Source organism: Gekko japonicus, unplaced genomic scaffold, assembly GCF_001447785.1.
Source record: "Gekko japonicus isolate JY-2015 unplaced genomic scaffold, Gekko_japonicus_V1.1 scaffold890, whole genome shotgun sequence".
Lineage (NCBI taxonomy): Eukaryota > Metazoa > Chordata > Lepidosauria > Squamata > Gekkonidae > Gekko > Gekko japonicus.
The window spans coordinates 209,818-227,300 of NW_015167565.1; the positions used below are offsets into that span (position 1 = coordinate 209,818).

A 17,483-nucleotide genomic window follows, 5' to 3' on the forward strand; every position below is an offset into this window, starting at 1 on the left:
ATTAGCTGCCTCCCCCTCCCCGCCATCGGGGGCTAAGACTGTACTATGACGCCATAGGTTTTAGGTTTAATTTATTTATTTTATTTGGATTTATATCCTGCCCTCCCCGCGGGCGGGCTCAGGGCGGGTAACAACAATGTAAAATACAACACGGTTAAAGCCAAATTAAAACGACTGTATAGAATGCCGTACTCCTAAGTACCATGCCAGCTCTGATAGAACTGTGTCAACAGTGCTGGAAGATTTTAAGACGTTAGGGTCCAGGCCACGGTGGGGCCGGCCACAAAGAGGGGGCACCCGCCACCTCAACCGAAAGCCTGGTGGAAGAGCTCCGTCCTACAGGCCCTGCGGAATTGCAGTAAATCCTGCAGGGCCCTGATCTCACTTGGGAGCTCGTTCCACCATGTAGGGGCCAGGGTCGAAAAGGCCCTCTTCGAGGCAAGTCGGACCTCCCTGGGCCCGGGGACTTCCAAAAGATGTTGATTAGTTGACCTTAGTGCTCTACGGGGCTCATGTGGGGAGAGGCCGTCTCGAAGGTATGCTGGCCCCTGGCCGTAGAGGGCTTTATATATCTCACCTGTTGTTTTAAGATTTCTGTATTTTATCTATTTAGATTAATGGATTGTTTTTATGCCTTGATGTAAAACTCTGAGCATGCCGTGCGAGGAGAAGGGTATAAAAGTTTAATAAAGAATAATAATATACAGATGTGTATAATCTTCCTCCAGGTCCTGTTAATACCATCACTTCGTCAGCTAAGTAGGTTAGCTACAGGTAAATGACTTGCCCTGGAAACGACAATATGGGGGAAATACTGGCGGGCCGGGCAAGCAGGAAATTTCAGATGGCTTCATGGGGTCTTCCGAGAGTGTCTTCCTGTTACTGACTTGATTTCATAAAGATACCGCGTAGACGTTGCATCGCATAAATGCTTTTTAATGCCATAATTTATTAACTTAATTGTGCCTCTTTACAACATAATTATATCTGTGCTGCAATTTTTTAAGAGTCTCGTTTTAATAGATACTCTTGGATTTGAGTCATTATGACAGTCAGATTCCCCACTGGCCGACGGATCACGCATGATTTAGGTTATGCAATTAGACCACCATTTATGCACAGCGACTGAAGTTGGAGCAACCTGGTTTTCCCCTACATATCTGAAAATAAACCAGCTCTCCCTTAACCCCATCGAACCTTCCTGCAATTAATCAAATGCTTGCATATTCCTACACCATCAAAGTAGAACCATTAAAAGCTATTACCTTCCTCTCAAACATCAAACTACTCTACAGACTTTGCTCTCCAGCTATTGCCATATCTAACTGTTACCTCGTATCCCTCTGAATTTTGCAAAAAAAACCCTCCCCCCAAACCTTGCAATACAAACCAGGCATATAAGAAATGTCAAACAAACCCACCTATCATGATCTGGGCTGTGCCACCAGAGGCCTACTAGGCCCAGGGGCCTGGCAAGCAGTAGGTGAGGCTGGGCCAAAACTCCCAGAAGCCCCTGAGAGGTTTTGGAGCCAAAATTGACCAATAGGAAAAGAGGAGGGCTTGGAATAAAAGATCTGGTGCCAGAGCAGAAGCTGTTCTTTCTTCCAGAGGGCAGAGCCAAAAGGAAGGCTGCTGCAGGAAGAAACCCTCATCCTGAGGGAAGGGTGAGTAGTCTAGTGCCACTTAGAATAGTGAGCTAGGGACAGTATATATTTAGACGCGTTAGGGTATTTGATTTCTTTTCTTTTCACCCACTTACTGTTATTATTCTGCACCTAGTTTTTTGACCTCATATAAAATAAACCTTTTCCTTGTTTCACTCTGCCTGGTCCTCGCGCCTGTTATTCAGCCAAAAGGGAAGTCTGAAAGTCTTGGGAGGGTGCTCTGGGCCTTCTCAAGGGAGCCTGGAACCAGAGTGGTGGCAGCGTCAGGAGACACCCAACCTGAGCCGTGACACCACCCAACTTAAACAAGGAACTCTGGGTATAGAGTTTGGACATGAGGGAAAGGGAGACGTGGCACCTGAGAATCCCCTTGTGCAGACAGGGGACAGGCCGGCAAACGGTGCACGCAAGCCCACTGCAATGAAGGGCAAAAAGAAGGAGGGAAGCTAGGAAGGGCCATCTTGTTGAGGACCTTCCAAACTAAAGACCCTCCCACAACATGGAGCCTGCCCTGTAGAGGTGTCTTCAGGATATGGACATTCTCACACCAGCAAAATTGAGCGTCTTAAATTTAAGCCCCCCAAAAGAGAGAGAGAGAGAGAGAGAGAGAGAGAGAGAGAGAGAGAGAGAGAGAGAGAGAGAGAGAGAGGTATCTCCAGACCTGGCTATGACGAGCTTCCTGCGCTCCTCATTGGTGTATGGCTGAAGGAGAGGGATACCCAACAATCGCACTTCTTCGAGCTTGGGGAAAGAATTGAGCTTGTCAATGTCCTCCCAGCTTTGCAGACCTGCTTTAAAGAAAGGAAGTGGCAAGCATCAAGCAACATGCTAGGAAAACCGAACAAGTTTCAGGACTGTAAGAGCACAGGGGAAGCAGAGAGGACAGTGCACCCACCAGCTCACATGCAGATGTTATAAAGAACTCCCCGTGACTGGTAGCCTGATAGACTTGGGTGCCAGAGGGAGAAAATCCAAAATGGCACCTCGTGTGGCAGTAAAACCACCAGTCCAATAGTTGACTCCCCCATATCAATACATTTGTTGTACTGAACTAGATTTTATTTTTTAAAAATACTTATATTCCACTTTATCTCCACTAACTGAAGATGGCAGACCAGTGGTCTGGATCGATATAGGGCAGCTTCCTGTGTTTACATGCTTTAAGTCAGTTCACTCTACTTAACAGCAGGGATTTTCTATTCCTTGGCTCCATCATCAACCCAAAGGGAGACTGCAACCAAGAAATCAGAAGGAGATTGAGACTGGGCAGGTGTCAAACCTCACTACGCTTTGCTTTGCTCAGTTTGCCATGCTTGTGGTGGTGGGGGGACATTTCTGAGGGGAGGGGTGTGAGTGGGAATATTTCGCTTGTAGATGCTGTAACAGTTCATGAAGATATACCTTCCTCTCTCCCAGAGGAATGTCCTTGGTTCTTGAGACTTTCGGTGCCAGCTCGAGCTAGTAGATAACGGAACCATATATCTCTTAATTAGCTTGGGATGGCGACGACCAGGTCGGAAGTATGACGTGTGATTGGGGGATGGGAAAAGGGGCTTTGTTTGAATTACCTATATCTGGTCAGGTGAGCGCCAAAGTCACCAGTTCTAACGCACCATTGTTCTGATTCAGATCTTGCATATATCTCAATAAACATATCACTGCCGAAGAGAGTGTTGTTGAGAGTAACTTGACCAGGAGACTGACAGCAGGGTAGCCATGAAGGAGCTAGAAGAGGTACTTAAGTGTATCGCGGGCAACCAAGATCAAGGTAGGTCATGCCATAGTATTTCCCCATCACTATGTATGGGTTTGAAAGTTGGACAATGAAGAAAGTTGATACACTTGAATTGTGGTGCTGGAGGAGAGTTTTATGGATACCAGAGACTGCCAAAAAGACAGAGAAGTGGGTTCTAGATCAAATCAAGCCTGAACTCTCCCCAGAAGCTAAAACGACTAAACTGAGGCTATCGTACTTTGGTCACATCATGAGAAGACACGAGTCACTGGAAAAGTCATGCTAGGAAAAGTTGAAGGAAATGGGAAAAGAGGAAGACCCAACATGAGATGGATTACTCAATCAAGGAAGCCACGGTCCTCAGTCTGCAAGACCTGAGCACAGCTGTTCATGATCAGAGCTTTTAGAAGTCATTAGTTTGTAGGGTCACCATTGGTCAGAAGCAGCTTGATTGCACCTCACACACACACGCAACGGCAGGAACTATTGCTTAGGAATGGGCACGAACCTGAAAATTCTGGTTCGGTTCAGGGCAGCCCCCGAACCGAACCAAGCCAAAAACGCCCTGAACCAAACTGGCCAGTTCGGATCCCCCTTTCTCCCAGCTGCGGCCTGCAGAATTGCCCAGGAAGAGTTAAATGGCTGGCAGCTAACCGATCTCCGATCCCACCCGGCCAAAAACAACCCATGAACAACACTGACAGGCCTAATACATCAATATGAAACGGAATTACCTTCCACAAATCAGTTAAGTTCATTCCCAGGAAAGGGCAACAACGACAGGCCCAGAAAAAACTGGCCCGTGAAGCAATAAAGGGTGAGGTTTGGTTTGAGGAGGAACCAATGAAGTCCATTTTTAAAAGAGAGGCACCAGCCCTGTTACAGTGTAAAGGTGATGACCAACTCTGATGTCACGGGGAAACTCCTAGGAATAGGTTGGATCTCACGGGTCCGTTTCGACAGCAGAAGCGCTTTCCTCTGGTGGAAACAGTCTCCCCTTTGCATCAGGGAAAGGCTGGTGGAGAAAAACTCCTCCACTACCAGAACAGATCTGCAATATCCAGCCCGTTTAGGTTTCCAGACACGCTTCATTCAGCGGTACCTCACCTGACTTGTGCAGGCTGATGGAGCGCAAGTTTGGGAACAGGCGGCCGAGAGAATCTTCCGAGTCCTCGATGGTCGTCAGGTAGTTGTTGGCCAAGACGAGCGTGTCCAGCGACGGAAACATGACCCCCAATTTCCGAATCTCGGGCCAGTCTTTGAGATCATTGTCAGTGATGTGGAGCAACTTGAGAGAGTGACAGCACACCGGGGAACAAGACACTGTTTTGTAGTCGTTAAGGCACAGAAAGAGTTCCTCCAAGCTGCGGGGAGAAAATGGTTCAAAAACCTCTTAGGACCTAGACTTTTAGGATGAAAGGGGACAGTTTACACGGACAAGTATTTTTTTTATTTAAAACATCCAGTGGCTGCCTTCTGTACGGAGCTAAAGATAGCTGGCAATGTAGATAAAACACATAAAATAAAATACAACAAAATAAAAATCGAAAATCATATCTCAGGACCAGTGTTCCCTCTAAGCTGAGTGAGTGTGAGCTAGCTCACTGTTTTTTAGCCTCCGGCTCACACATTTTTGTCTTCGCTCAGGAAGGGATGGCACCAGCGCAAACTAATTTATGCAGCAGCCAAATCGCTCGCTCGCAACTTTAATGCCCGTAGCTCACAAAGTAGAATTTTTGCTCACAGGACTCCACAGCTTAGAGGGAGCATTGCTCAGGACTGCAAGTAATCTTAACCAAACGGTTACATAAGAACATAAGAGATGCCAATGTTGGATCAGGCCAAAGGCCCATCCAGTCCAACACTCTGTATCCCACAGTGGCCAGAAATACCAGTGCCATCAGGAGGTCCAGCAGTGGGGCCAGGACATTAGAAGCCCTCCCACTGTTGACCCCCCCCCCAAGCACCAAGATGACAGAGCATCACTTGCCCCAGAGTCCCTATCTATATCTTGTGGCTAATAGCCACTGATGGACCTCTGCTCCATATGCTTATCTACTTCCCTTTTGAAGCCGTCCATGCTTCAAAATAAAACTGCTTCTAAATAAAACTGTCTTCGATTGCCTCCTGAAGATCGAAAATGAGGGGCCAGGCGCACCGCCCTGGCGAGGTTGTTCCATAACTGTGGGGCAGCCACCAAAAAGGCCCTCTCTCATGTGTACTCCAAATTAGCATCTTTGATTGACGGGACAGTCAGGAAGGCTGCTCCCTGTGATCGTAATTCCCGGGCAGGAACACAGGGGAGAAGATGGCCCTTCAGATACTTATCCTTTGGATAAGTAGGGACCCCCCCCCCTCCAGCCTGTACCCCTTTAGCTAACAGGTGTGAAGTCAGGAGGGTTAAAGATGGGTTACTGCAGCTCAAGGTAAATACTCCCTCTAAACTGTGGAGTCTTGTGAGCAAAAACTTGTGAGCTACGGGCATTAAAGTTGTGAGCGAGTGATTTGGCTACTGCAGAAATCAGTTTGCTCTGGAGCCATCCTTTCTGAGCGGAGACAAAGATGTGTGAGCCGGAGGCTAAAAACTGTGAGCTAGCTCACACAAACTCAGCTTAGAGGGAACACTGCTCACGGTAAAACACCAGCTTTGCGTATGGAATCATCTCAGATTTAGCACTGGTCACTCCAGTTTGCAGGAGACGGGAAAGGACCTTTCTCTGCTTGAGACCTTGAAGTGCTACTACTGCTTCCAGTAGACTAGCAGTCCTCGACTTTGTATAGCCTGCAGGCACCTTTGGAATTCTGACATGGCACGGGTGGGCACAGCCACAAAACAGCCGCCAGAAAACGGCTGCCGCAGCTTACCCTCAAATCACATAGTGAAGATCCTTGTGCTGTGGTGGTAGATGCTGCCAAAGCAACATTGTTTAAACAGCAGAGGTCCATTTCTCTTGGTGACGTATTGAAAATACACTGTTGATTCACTTCATCATAAAGATATGCTTACAGCTATGTTCTTCAATGGGCTATAATTGCCCATTGAAGAGAACCAAGAGAAATGAATTGTTGAAAGACAGTTTGCGTACACATCCTTGTTCAGAAGACGATCATTGTCGAAACGGCACACCATTCTGGAGACCACCGTCTACATTCACTATATATATTACTTATTTTCTGTTATTGTATATTACGATTTATGAATATAGTACCAAGCGCTAAATTGTCACAGTTCTTTTTTCTTTTTTCATTGGTCTTATTACTGTGCCCATTCTTGTGACTATTCTCTGCATATTGTAGGAATAAGGGTTCAGCCAAGACCTTTCCCCATCCTGTTGTAAGCGAGGATTCTCTTCCTATTGGAATGCTGCCCCATGGCAGACCTCCCCCACCACAACTCAATGAATGTAGAAACATGCCAGGGAGAGGTGAAAGGAGGCAGAAAGCTGCTGCCAAGTTGGAGCCCGTCCAGAAACTTTACGGCCAATATCGAATAAAAATGCAAGGAAGCCTTTAACTGGCGGTGGGCGGCCAGGTCCTCCCTGCGGCCCCCCTCCCATTTAGTCTCGTTCAAAAGCCAACATCTCCATTAGCCGAGCGTTTCGCGTCGATAGCTGAGCCAGAAGACGGCCCCCGGCACCGATACCGAGCTATCGCCCTCATCTGTCAACTTGACAAACTCGTGTAAATTTAGAAGATTGCGCACAGGAGCTCCGCAGGAGCCCCCCGATCGGTTCGGCGTTATCACAGACTCGGAAATAGCATGGCCCGGGGGTAGCCTGAATCCTCTCACTTCAAACTAAGGTGAACGTAGGGGATACAAGGTCATCAGCGGCTAAGAGACTGAATTACAAGTGAGAGAGTCCACAGTTCAGGTCCCAGCGCAGCCACAAACTCGCTGGGTAACTTTAGACAAGCCATCTCTCTCAAGAGTAACTCCCTCATCCGTCTCCGACATAGGGGCTGCGGGGGCAGTTGCTGCCCAAGCAATGTTTAAAATTAAAAATAAATAAATCTCCAGTGGCCAATCTGAAGCCTTGCGGGGTGATAGCCCCTCATGGCTCTGCTCACTTTCTAAAATCACTTGGAGGGTGCTGGGAAAGGTGTTGGGGGCAGTGTTCCCTCTAAGCTGAGTTAGTGTGAGCTAGCTCACAGGTTTTTAGCCTCCGGCTCACACATTTTTGTCTTAGCTCAGGAAGGAGGGCTCCAGAGCAAACTAATTTATGCAGCAGCCAAATCTCCTGCTCAATATGTTAATGCCAGTAGCTCACAGAGTAGAATTTTTGCTCACAGAGCTCCATCGCTTAGAGGGAACATTGGTTGGGGGTCACCACATTGGGGCACCCCTGATGTCGTTGGCACGCAACAGGGACCTGCCGCCCACCCCGAGCTTACCCTGGTAACTCTTGCAGTATTGTGTGGACTGTTTCCCAGGAAGCTTTGCTGTTGTTGAGCACGAGTTTGCGAACGCCAGCGAAAGACCCAGCACATGTCCTTTCTAAAACCGACAAATTCAGAGGGTTGGAACTGAGGTTTAGAAATTCCAGGTGGGGGACGTTTGACACGATTTTACTGACCTGGGAGGGAAAAGGAAGAAGAAAATGAGAAAGAAAAGCGTTATCAGGCGGCAATCAGATCTCAAGTAATATTCTGTCATCTGGGGGGGGGGGGATACAAAAAAATGCAGCCAGGGTTTCCAGCACGGCTCGTTGAGTCGGAGAATGATATGGATTCTAACAACATTCGAGATAGCTATCTGTAATTCATACTGCAGCTATTTGCTGATCTAGATTGATTGGCTAATTGCTTGTTCACCTCAATGCTTCATTTAATTACATGGGGAGGGGAAAGGCTTGATAAGGAAAAATGCTGATTGTTGGCAGCCTTCACGAGGAACACCCCCCCCCCCCTGAATGGCAGCTTGAGGAGAAATAAAACCGTATCGGAAGCCAACATTTTTTTAAGGGCTGCCTTAACTCGAGGCGATTCATCTTCCCGTGATTTTGAAAGCATCAAGCCCCTTGGCTAGCGGAGAGTTTTGATTCTTTGTATGGATTTTTTGGGTTTGATTTATATATATAAAGAACACAAGTTCCTAACCCGACTTGTAGTCTCGGTTTGAAAAACATACAGGCCCGTCAGCAAACAGAATGCCACCATTGATTCAAAATATTTACGACTTGCCCTTCTGGGATGGCAAAGAACTATAAAGATGAAACTCAACTTCTCGGAATAAACTAAGAGCTAAAAGCGCGATTCGTTACCGAAACAGATAAGTGAACACGCCCGTATTGTAATTTCACCAACTGGGCAACACGGGTTTAACAACACTGCAGACTTGTAGGGCAACCCCAAGCAGAGTTAGGTAAAGGTAAAGGTTTCCCTTGCTCAAAAGCCAGTCAAATCTGACTCTAGGGATGCAGTGCTCATCTCCGTTCCCAAGCCAAAGAGCCAGCGCTGTCCAAAGACATTTCCGTGCTCATGTGGCCGGGGCCGGCATGACTAGATGCTGAGGCACACGGAACGCTGTTTCCTTCCCACCGAAGTGGTACCTATTTATCTACTTGCAATTTCTTGCTTTCGAACTGCTAGGTTGGCAGGAGCTGGGACCAGAGACGGGAGCTCACTCCGTCTTGCGGCATTCGGGTCTCGAACTGCTGAACTACCGGCCTTCCGGTCTGCAGTTCAGCGTCTTAACCACTTGGGTCCTCCTAAATCCATCGAGGCCAGCAGGCACAGAAGGGGGTAACTCTGCTTAGGATGGCACTGCTGGTTTATCTGGAAACAGGGAACGCTTAACAGAGACTGGTGAGATAATCTAATCACTACCCAAACCACCTCAAATTTAGCTGGGCAGCCATATTGGTCTGAAGTGCCAGAACAAAGTTTGAGTCCAGTGGCACCTTTATAAGACCAATAAAGTTTAATTCTGGGTATAAGCTTTTCCGTACATGCATACTTCATGCATGCACACAAAAGCTTATACCCAGAATTAAACTTTATTGGTCTTAAAGAATCCCTGTTACCATAGATTGTGGGCGTCTACAGTTAGGGCAAGGGTGTCAAACATATGGCCTATGGGCCGGATCCGGCCCCCTCAGGGCTCAGATCTGGGCCATGAGCTACTTCCTTCTCCTGCTTCCTTTTTCAGGGCTTCTGCAGCAGCCACATTGTAGCTTGTTTTTTCCCCAGCTCCTTCAGTGGCTCTCTGCTTCCTGCCTCTTGCCTCCCCCCCCACAGCTCCCTCAGCAGCTACTTCCTGCTGGAGAGATACAAAGACAAGCCTCTCTCTTTCTCTCTCTCTCTCTCTCTCACACACACACACAGCTTCCGCTCCCTTCTAGGGGCTGCTCCTCCTCTGTTGAGAAGAATCGGGGGGAGAGAACAAAGTCCCATGGCAGCTTTAAAACCAACAACTGTTTTATTCAAGGGATAAGCTTTTGTGTGTAAGCATACTTCTTCAGTGGGAGAGAGGGTGGATGGATTCTTCTGACAAGCACAATTTACACTGAGGAAATTATTTTGGATTATTCTGAAAAGGTTTTTTTTTTAATGGATTTCTCTGTTCCTATCTGGAGTTTATTTCCTTTCAAAAAGACCCTGATTGGGAATTAGAACACTTAGATTGGTCCTTGTATCTTGGAGAGTGGAGTGATTTCAGATGCCAAATGATAATAGCACACATTGGTAATGAGACAGGGAAACTAGTTCTCAGTTCAGTTCTGGAGGATGCATTGTTGTGAGCTTCATTATCAGTTGCAATTCAGCAGTCTCTCTTTTTAACCTCCCTTTTGACATTATTTTGGAAGAGCACTGCTACTCTTAGGTCAGCAACTGAATGCTGTGGTTTCTATTCAGACTTATGTCCATTTATTATTTGCATCTTCCTGGACTGAATCCTCCTGGATCGAATGGAGACCTAGCTTTCCTGTCTCATTACCAATGCTGGTATCTCCACACCTACTCAGGATGGGGAATTTCCCATAGGTAAGCCCCCAAGCAGGTGGCTCAGAGGTTGAGACGCTGAGCTGCAGACCGGAAGGTCTGTAGTTTGGCAGTTCGAGACCCGAGTGCCGCGTGACGGAGTGAGCTCCCATCTCTGGCCCCGGCTCCTGCCAACCTAGCAGTTCAAAAGCGAGAAACTGCAAGTAGATAAATAGGTGCCACTTCGGTGGGATGGTAATAGTCATGCCGGCCACATGACCACGGAGAAGTCTTCGGACAGCGCTGGCTCTTCAGCTTGGAAACGGAGATGAGCACCGCCCCCTAGAATCAGATTCGACTGGCTTTCGAGCAAGGGAAACCTTGACCTTTACCTTTTTAAGCCCCCACCAAGGGCAGAAGCCCTCCAAACTTGCTGGGCTAGAGCAAGGGAAGGAGCTCACTGTGCTACTTGGCGGGTGTACGGAGGTGCCAACAGCCCGACCTCCGTCGTTTACTCAGGGATTGGGAGTTCTGTCTCTCCCAGAGAAACCATTTGTTTTTCATTAGGGGAAAATTCTGGCAGCCTCCAACCTGAGCAAAAGGACTTGAAAGCACCCCAGTAACACAGAAACAATCCTCTGAATAAGGTAACCTGGAACCACATCCACTCCCATGAGAATCATAGAGTTGGAAGGGGCCCTACAGGCAGTGTCCCCTCTAAGCTGAGTTAGTGTGAGCTAGCTCACAGTTTTGTAGCATCTGGCTCACACATATTTTGTCTTAGCTCAGGGAGGATGCGCTCCAGAGCAAACTAACTTCTGCAGCGGCCAAATCACTCGCTCGCAACGTTAATGCCAGTTGCTCACAAAGCAGAATTTTTGCTCACAGGACTCCACAGCTTAATGCAGGATCAGCTTAGAGCATCCCTGACGAGTCTTTGTCCAGCCGCTGCTTGAAGACTGCCAGCGAGGGGGAGCGCACCACCTCCCTAGGCGGCCGATTCCCTCGTTGTACGACGCTTGCTGTAAAAGAGTAACTGACTGGTGGCCGCTGCACTCGGTCAACAGTGGTTGGTTGTCCCAGCAATCAAGAATGTAAACCATTTTTTTTTGTTTACTTTTCCCTCTTGAATGCCGTCTAGCTTATTTTAGGTACCTGTTAAATAATTTATACCAGTTGTTCTTAATCAACCATCTAATGGACTGTGGGTGGTTGGCAGAAATGAACCGAATGTCCTAGCTGTGGAGAGTCGCTCCTGTCTTTCTATCAAATATGGTTTTAATACATTGTCGAAGGCTCCCCCTCATGGATCACTGCCTTGTCGTGGCGAGGGGGCTTGCGCAGTTCAATGAAGCTGTGGGCTATGCCGTGAAGGGCCACCCAAGACGGACAGGCCACAGCAGAGAACTCAGACCAAGCGTGATCCACCTGGAGAAGGAAATGGCAACCCACTCCAGTATGTTTGCCAAGAAAACCCCATGGACAGTATCAAAAGGCTAAAAGATATGACGCCGGAAGATGAGCCCCTCAGGTCGGAAGGTGTCCAATATGCTACTGAGGAAGAGCAGAGGACAAGTACAAGTAACCCCAGAAAGAGTGAAGCGGCTGGGCCAAAGCCGAAAGGACGCTCAGTTGTGGATGTGTCTGATGGTGAAAGGAAAGTCCGATGCTGCAAAGAACAATACTGCATAGGAACCTGGAATGTAAGATCTATGAATCAAGGTAAGCTTGACGTGGTCAAAAATGAGATGGCAAGACTGAACATCGATATCCTAGGAATCAGTGAACTAAAGTGGACAGGAATGGGCGAATTTAACTCAGAAGACCATTATATCTACTACTGTGGCCAGGAATCTCGTAGAAAAAATGGTGTGGCCTTTATAGTCAACAAGAGAGTGCAAAAGGCAGTACTGGGATACAATCTCAAAAATGACAGAATGATTTCTGTCCGATTCCAAGGCAAACCATTCAACATCACAGTAATCCAAGTCTATGCCCCAACCACTGATGCAGAAGAGGCTGAAGTGGACCGGTTCTATGAAGACCTACAACACCTCCTAGAACTAACACCAAAAAATGATGTCCTCATCATCATAGGGGACTGGAATGCTAAAGTAGGAAGTCAAAAGGTAACTGGAATAACAGACAAGTTTGGCCTTGGAAAGCAAAATGAAGCAGGGCAAAGGTTAACAGAGTTTTGTCAAGAGAACACACTGGTCATAGCGAACACCCTTTTCCAACAACCTAAGAGGCGACTCTACACATGGACATCACCAGATGGGCAACACCGAAATCAGATTGACTATATAATTTGCAGTCAAAGATGGAGAAGCTCTATCCAGTCAGTAAAAACAAGACCTGGAGCTGACTGTGGTTCAGATCATGAGCTACTCATTGCAAAATTCAGACTTAAACTGAAGAAAATTGGGAAAACCACGAGGCCATTCAGGTTTGACCTAGATCGCATCCCTGATGAATATACAGTAGAGGTGAAGAATAGATTCAAGGGTCTGGATTTGATAGATAGAGTGCCTGAAGAACTATGGACAGAGGTTCGTGACATCGTACAGGAGGCAGCAATCACCACCATACCAAAGAAAAAGAAATGCAAGAAAGCAAAATGGCTTTCTGATGAGGCTTTACAAATAGCAGAGGAAAGAAGGAAAGCGAAAGGCAAAGGCGAAAAGGAAAGATTTACCCAACTGAACGCAGATTTCCAGAGAACAGCAAGGAGAGATAAGGAGGCCTTCCTGAATGAACAGTGCAAAGTAATAGAAGAAAACAATAGAATGGGAAGGACTAGAGATCTCTTCAAGAAAATTGGAGAAATCAAGGGAGCGTTCCATGCAAAGCTGGCCATGATAAAGGACAAAAACGGTAGGGACCTAACAGAAGCAGAAGAGATTAGGAAAAGATGGCAAGAATACACAGAAGAACTATACAAGAAAGACCTCAATGTCCTTGACAAACACGACGGTATAATCACTGACCTTGAGCCAGACATCCTGGAATGTGAAGTTAAATGGGCCTTAGAAAGCATTACTAACAACAAAGCTAGTGGAGGTGATGGTATTCCAGCTGAGCTATTCAAAGTCTTAGAAGATGATGCTGTTAAAGTTCTGCACTCCATTTGCCAGCAAATTTGGAAAACGCAACAGTGGCCACAGGATTGGAAAAGATCAGTATACATTCCAATCCCAAAGAAGGGCAATGCCAAGGAATGTTCAAACTATCGCACAATTGCACTCATATCACACGCTAGCAAGGTCATGCTCAAGATCCTACAAGCTAGGCTTCAACAGTACGTGGATAGAGAACTACCAGAAGTACAAGCTGGGTTTCGAAGAGGTAGAGGAACGAGAGATCATATTGCCAACATTCGCTGGATTATGGAGAAAGCAAGAGAGTACCAGAAAAATATCTACTTCTGCTTCATTGACTATGCTAAAGCCTTTGACTGTGTGGATCACAACAAACTATGGCAGGTCCTTAAAGAGATGGGAGTACCAGACCACCTCACATGTCTCTTGAGAAACCTGTATAAGGGCCAAGAAGCGACAGTTAGAACCGGATACGGAACAACTGATTGGTTCAGCATAGGAAAAGGAGTACGACAAGGATGTATACTGTCACCTTGCTTATTTAATATATATGCAGAGTACATCATGCGAAATGCTGGCCTGGATGAATCACAAGCGGGAATTAAGATTGCTGGGGAAAAGATCAACAACCTCAGATATGCAGATGATACCACTCTAATGGCTGAAAGTGAAAAGGATCTAAAGAGCCTCTTGCTCAGAGTAAAAGAGGAGAGCGCAAAAGTGGGCTTGAAGCTCAACATCAAAAAAACTAAGATCATGGCATCCGGCCCCATCACTCCTTGGCAAATAGAAGGGGAAGTCGTGGAAGTAGTGACAGACTTCACGTTCCTGGGATCCCAGATCACCGCAGACTGTGACTGCAGCCATGAAATTAAAAGACGCCTGCTCCTTGGGAGGAAAGCGATGGCGAACCTAAACAGCATGATAAAAAGTAGAGACATCACCCTGCCAACAAAAGTCCGCATGGTCAAAGCAATGGTATTCCCAGTAGTCATGTATGGCTGTGAGAGTTGGACTATAAGGAAGGCCGAGCGCCGAAGAATAGATTCTTTTGAACTATGGTGCTGGAGGAGACTCTTGAGAGTCCCTTGGACTGCAAGAAGAACAAATCAGTCAATCCTCAAAGAAATCAACCCTGACTGTTCCCTGGAAGGCTAGATAATGAAACTGAAGCTCAAATACTTTGGCCACCAAATGAGAAGGGAGCACTCACTGGAGAAGACCCTGATGCTGGGAAAGATTGAAGGTCAAAGAAGACGGGGACGGCAAAGGATGAGATGGTTAGACAGTGTCATCGATGCAACGAACATGAAGTTGAGCCAACTTCAGAGGACGGCAGAAGACCGGAAGGCCTGGAGAGAGCTCGTCCATGGGGTCGCGAAGAGTCGGACTCGACTGTGCGACTGAACAACAACAACGAAGGCTTTCGTGGCCGGAATTAATTAGTTGTTGTAGATTTTTCCGGGCTGTCTGGCCGTGGTCTTGGCACTGTAGGGCCTGACATTTCGCCAGCAGCTGTGTGACTGGCACAACTTGACACAGAGAGTACTCCATCTTTCTATGTTATACCTCTGTGGATGCCAGTCACAGCTGCTGGCGTAACGTCAGGTCCTACAATGCTAAGACCAAGGCCAGACAGCCCGGAAAATCTACAACAACTAGAGAACATACAAACATAAGAGAAGCCAATGTCGGATGAGGCCAATGGCCCATCCAGTCCAACACTCCATCACGCAGTGGCCAAAAATACCAGGTGCCATCAGGAGGTCCAGCAGTGGGGCCAGGACACTAGAAGCCCTCCCCCTGTTGCCCCACCCCCCAGCACCAAGAATACAAAGCATCACTTGCCCCAGAGTTCCTATCTATACCTTGTGGCCAATAGCCACTGTTCGACCTCTGCTCCATATGTAGTTTTACAGCAGGCATGAACTAGACCTGTTTTTTTCCAAGGGGGGGGAATGGTGCAGCAGAGACTTAGCACTACCTAGTGTGCCATTTCTGTGTGTTATTTATAGTTTGCCTTTCTCACTGCTATGCAAGGCGGACTGCATATGGGCCACAAAAGAACCCCAACTCTGTGCTAGGGAGCTACATCCTTTGACCTTTTGGTTTCACTTTGTGAAAACAAAACAAACAAACAAAAGTCACCAAAATCACAACAACAAAACTCAAAATACAAAAAAGCATTTCCGACCTCCTCTTTTTATACAGCAAGCGTGTGTCTGTGTGTGCATGCACACAAACGTGATCACTTCATTGTCCACATGGGCTGCAAGTAAGACATCAGTTGGTGATCTAGATGATCTACCTGACAGCTTTACACAGCCACTTCAGCTGGACCAAACTGGTTCTGGCCAGGGCTGGTAGTCTAAGTCAGAGTGACTCAGCACTGATAGCTGATTGGTGGAGGATGTGTATATAAGTGATCATGTATTGTACAGATTTTTCTCTGCTTATGGATGTGTGTATGGCGAAATTTAAATTTTACTTCTTCACCCAAAGAGTGATTAACACTTGGAATTCACTGCCACAGGAAGTGGTGGCGGCTACAAGCATGGACGACTTCAAGAGGGAATTAGATAAGCATATGGAGCAGAGGTCCATCTTATGTTCTTCTATGGAGCAGAGGTCCATCAGTGGCTATTAGCCACAAGGTATAGATAGGGGCTCTGGGGCAAGTGATGCTCTGTCTTCTTGGTGTTTGGGGGGGGGGGTCAACAGTGGGAGGGCTTCTAATGTCCCGGCCCCACTGGTGGACCTCCTGATGGCACTGGTATTTCTGGCCACTGTGTGACACAGAGTGTTGGACTGGATGGGCCTTTGGCCTGATCCAACATTGGCTTCTCTTATGTAACACTGCCTGGAACCACCATCTGACATTTGACCTGCTCTGGCACTAGAATCTGCTCGGAACGGACAGATCTACCCACGACAAAAGGCAGCTGTTCTCACTGCTGTCCACAGCAATGGGCGCACACTGCCCTTTTACCTCCTGCCAGTCTTCGAGTTTGTTGTCAGAGAGATCCAGTTCGGACACGTGAGCGCAGAAGGCGGCAATCTCATTCTCCTCCCCGGCGCAGGTAATTCCACAGCTGTTCAACACCAGCACACTCGGGAGGTTGAGACGATCTGAAAAGCAGGGAAGCCACCATGTTATTTGTGGGCCTGGTCTCATTCCGGCAGACCCAAATATCACCCCTCCTTATGCTAGCAAAAGAAAAAGACGGATTGGGCGAAAACCAGGACAAAGAGAGATCCCATCAATGGACAAGCAGTGCCATGTATTCCCAAGCCGATCTGCCTCACAGGACTGACTGCTGATTCGCTGTCGATTCCCACCTCATACTGACAGGTTTTTCCACCCCCCAAGTACGGGAACTGAAAGAAAGGGTGTTCAAAGAGGATGGGCTTATGGATCAGGATGCGATGACACGATGTCTAATGGCACCATTATTTAAGTTTTTTTAAAACAGATCACTGTAGGTCCCCTTACTTGGAGAAGTTAACCACCCTGGAATTAAGATCGGCTTTTACAGCTTTAAGATTTCAATCCATGCCCTCAATGATCAGGACTGGACGTTTCTTTGGTATTCCATCCCCCCCCCCCCCCCCCCTGCAGATTTGTCTTTGTAAATTGGGGGAAGTAGATGATATAGTACATTATATTCTGAGATGCCTGTGGGATGAAGCTCCTAAGTTAAAGTATATTATCCCCATTATTCCGCCGCGTAATGGACTTTCCCATCTGGATTTGGTCAAATTTTTACTCTCAGACCTTGATCATTATGCCTCTAGTAGAATGGCGGTATTTGCCTTAAAAACAAGAAAAATTAGAATGAGTTTAGTATTTAATGCAAAGTGGAAAGGGTAACAGGATTCAATGTAAGATACTGATATTTTTATTGCTTACATTATCGTTTTATAGTCTGATGTATTTTTTCTATCCAACTTTGACGTGTTATGTTATGTTATGGCCTATGGCTAAGACAATAAACTCATCTGTTTAGTACTGCCAGTTTCAGAGGGTAGCCACGCTGGTCTGCAGTAGAATAGCTAGTTTCA

The 17,483-nt window shown here is 47.0% G+C and overlaps 1 protein-coding gene across 3 annotated transcripts in view; it reads right to left on the reverse strand.

Moving 5' to 3' along the window:
• Positions 1 to 17,483, reverse strand: part of TBCEL (tubulin folding cofactor E-like) — a 55,578-nt gene that overhangs the window by 14,000 nt on the left and 24,095 nt on the right. For all 3 annotated transcript variants that reach the window (XM_015413817.1, XM_015413819.1, XM_015413818.1), the window contains exons 4-7: positions 16,411 to 16,550; positions 7,792 to 7,973; positions 4,507 to 4,763; positions 2,326 to 2,452 (exon numbers count right to left, since the gene is read on the reverse strand). In XM_015413817.1, coding sequence (XP_015269303.1) covers positions 2,326 to 2,452; positions 4,507 to 4,763; positions 7,792 to 7,973; positions 16,411 to 16,550 — 706 coding nt within the window. The remainder of the gene's footprint in view (positions 1 to 2,325; positions 2,453 to 4,506; positions 4,764 to 7,791; positions 7,974 to 16,410; positions 16,551 to 17,483) is intronic.